Source organism: Halyomorpha halys, unplaced genomic scaffold (assembly GCF_000696795.3).
Source record: "Halyomorpha halys isolate HHAL.00 unplaced genomic scaffold, Hhal_1.1 Scaffold1800.1, whole genome shotgun sequence".
Lineage (NCBI taxonomy): Eukaryota > Metazoa > Arthropoda > Insecta > Hemiptera > Pentatomidae > Halyomorpha > Halyomorpha halys.
In genome coordinates this window covers 92,299-94,501 of record NW_027110847.1, presented here as the reverse complement: position 1 = coordinate 94,501, position 2,203 = coordinate 92,299, and the positions used below count along the sequence as shown (strand labels likewise).

The window sequence follows — 2,203 nt, the reverse complement described above, 5'->3', positions numbered from 1 at the left end:
TAAATAGATAGATAGATAGAAGATCTAGAGAAAAAGTTTGCATATGAGCTTTCAATGCAAATTTACGTATATATAGTTCCACTGTGCCTAAAATACCAAGTCTCGCAAAAAGTGTGTGAACGAAAATTTGTATGAAATAAAAATTAGTTTTTTAAGGAAGGACCGTACAACTGATATATAGCCTTCGCTAATTCATCTTGTCCAATGTGCCATTTAAAATTATAGATTTTACAATTTTCTCAAAAATCACTCAAAATCTATTAAATAAAGTCTTTAAACTATGCACAATATGATTTCCTAAAAAATAATCCAAGAATCAACAATGTATTTGGCCTGCGAAATATTAAACAACATAATTTAAAAATCATTTTACACAATCACTTTGATAGGCATAACGAGCAGTTAATGAACAAAATACACATAATATAATTTACTAAAATTGACTAGTAAAATTATTTATTAATCCAGTGGAAAGAGGTTGCATATGAAAGTCTGCAGAGCCTGTCTCCTAAGTTTGCGCAATAACAGCCACTGACCGCTGTGAAACCGCTACTATATAAGATAGGGATGGAGGCTGAAAGAATCAGTAGTGTCTGAGCGGTGTACGAGATGAGGAGTAGTGTTCTAGTGCTAATTTTGGTGGCCTGCCTGGTCATGGCTGAAGAGAAGAAGCCGGAAAACAAAGAAGAGAAGACACAAGACAAGAGGAGCCTCTTTGATCAGGGCAACTTTGGAGGTAGTTTCGATTTCGGTCATGATGTAAAAGCAGAAGTGATAACCAAAGAGGTACCGTACCCAGTACCAGTTGAAGTTGAAAAGCACGTACCGTATCCAGTTCACGTGAATGTTGATCGACCAGTACCAGTCCACGTACCTAAGCCGTACCCAGTGACAGTCGAGAAGAAGATACCTTACCCAGTTAAAGTTCCCGTGCCACAACCGTACCCCGTCTACAAAGAAGTGCCAGTCCCTGTAAAGGTGCCCGTCGATAACCCAGTTCCATATCACGTCGAGAAACCGGTCCCGTACGTAGTCGAGAAGAAGGTACCTTATCCCGTAGAGAAGCCTGTACCGTACCCAGTCAAGGAAATCGTCGAGATTCCTCGCCCTTACCATGTGCCCTATACAGTAGAGAAGAAGGTGCCCTACGTGGTTGAGAAGAAGATCCCAGTTCACGTCAAGGTACCTGTTGACAAGCCGTACCCTGTCTACGTACCCAAGCCGTACCCTGTGCCAGTTGAAAAAAAAGTTCCCTACTACGTCGAAAAGAAAGTTCCCTATGAGGTGAAGGTGCCAGAGTACGTGAAGGTTCCTGTACCATACTACGTACCCAAGGCAGAGCACAAGTTTGGAGAACATGAGCTCTCTTCGTATGGTGCACATGACCTGTCTTCGTTCGGTGGACATGACTTGTCTTCGTATGGTGGTCATGACTTGTCTTGGTAGGGTGGACACCATCTCCATTAATTATTTTTTGGACATCATCTTCATCAATTGCTTTCCAAAGCAGAAACTACCATGATGACCCCCTTGATGCTTCCTTATGTCAAGGGGTTCTACTCAAACTAAATGAACTTTGCAATAATCAAAGACCCTTTTTTACTTTCTTTTATTTTATGATATTTTTTTTTTAAATTATTGTTTTATTTATAGTCGTACCTGGTGACGCTGTAAATGCATGTAATGTGACATTACTAATTACTTTAATGTTTTAATCATGGCATTATTTATAATGTAATTGTAAATACCAGTTGGCTGTTTGTTAGGAATAAATGGATGTTTTTTAAGAAATCTAATAGACTTTTTAATATCCCATTTTGTCAAAACATATTAGAGTTTATTGATAGTGGATGGTAATTATAATGATAATGATAGTTACAGCTTTACTTACATTCTTCACAGAACTGAAGACTCTCCCTTGGTAGGCATGAGCTTGGTTTATAAACATGCTACTGCTTTTTCATTGTTTAAAAAATTTAACTTTTTATTTTAATTTAAAATCAAATAACGATTTACCTAAAATAAAAATATTTTGTATGCTGCATATAACACTTGGTTATAAATATAATTTACTATAAGTTCTTTATTAATTTAGTCCATTTCTATCCATAGTAGCCCGTACAATTGTGAACGCTGGTTATATTTATTGTTTTGTTTTTTTTGCTAAAATAAAAGATTTTTAAATAACCCTTTTATTAACTTA

The 2,203-nt window shown here is 36.6% G+C and overlaps 1 protein-coding gene across 1 annotated transcript; it reads left to right on the top strand.

The window, feature by feature from the left end:
- The first annotated feature begins 594 nt into the window (after positions 1-594).
- Positions 595-1,791, top strand: LOC106690668 (uncharacterized). Its single transcript, XM_014436175.1, has one exon. The coding sequence runs from the start codon at positions 610-612 to the stop codon at positions 1,444-1,446; it is 837 nt and encodes a 278-aa protein (XP_014291661.1). The 5' UTR covers positions 595-609; the 3' UTR covers positions 1,447-1,791.
- Positions 1,792-2,203: the final 412 nt, after the last annotated feature.

Coding starts and splice junctions, on each gene's coding strand:
- LOC106690668 (XM_014436175.1), top strand. CDS start 610: ATGAGGAGTAGTGTTCTAGTGCTAATTTTGGTGGCCTGCCTGGTCATG.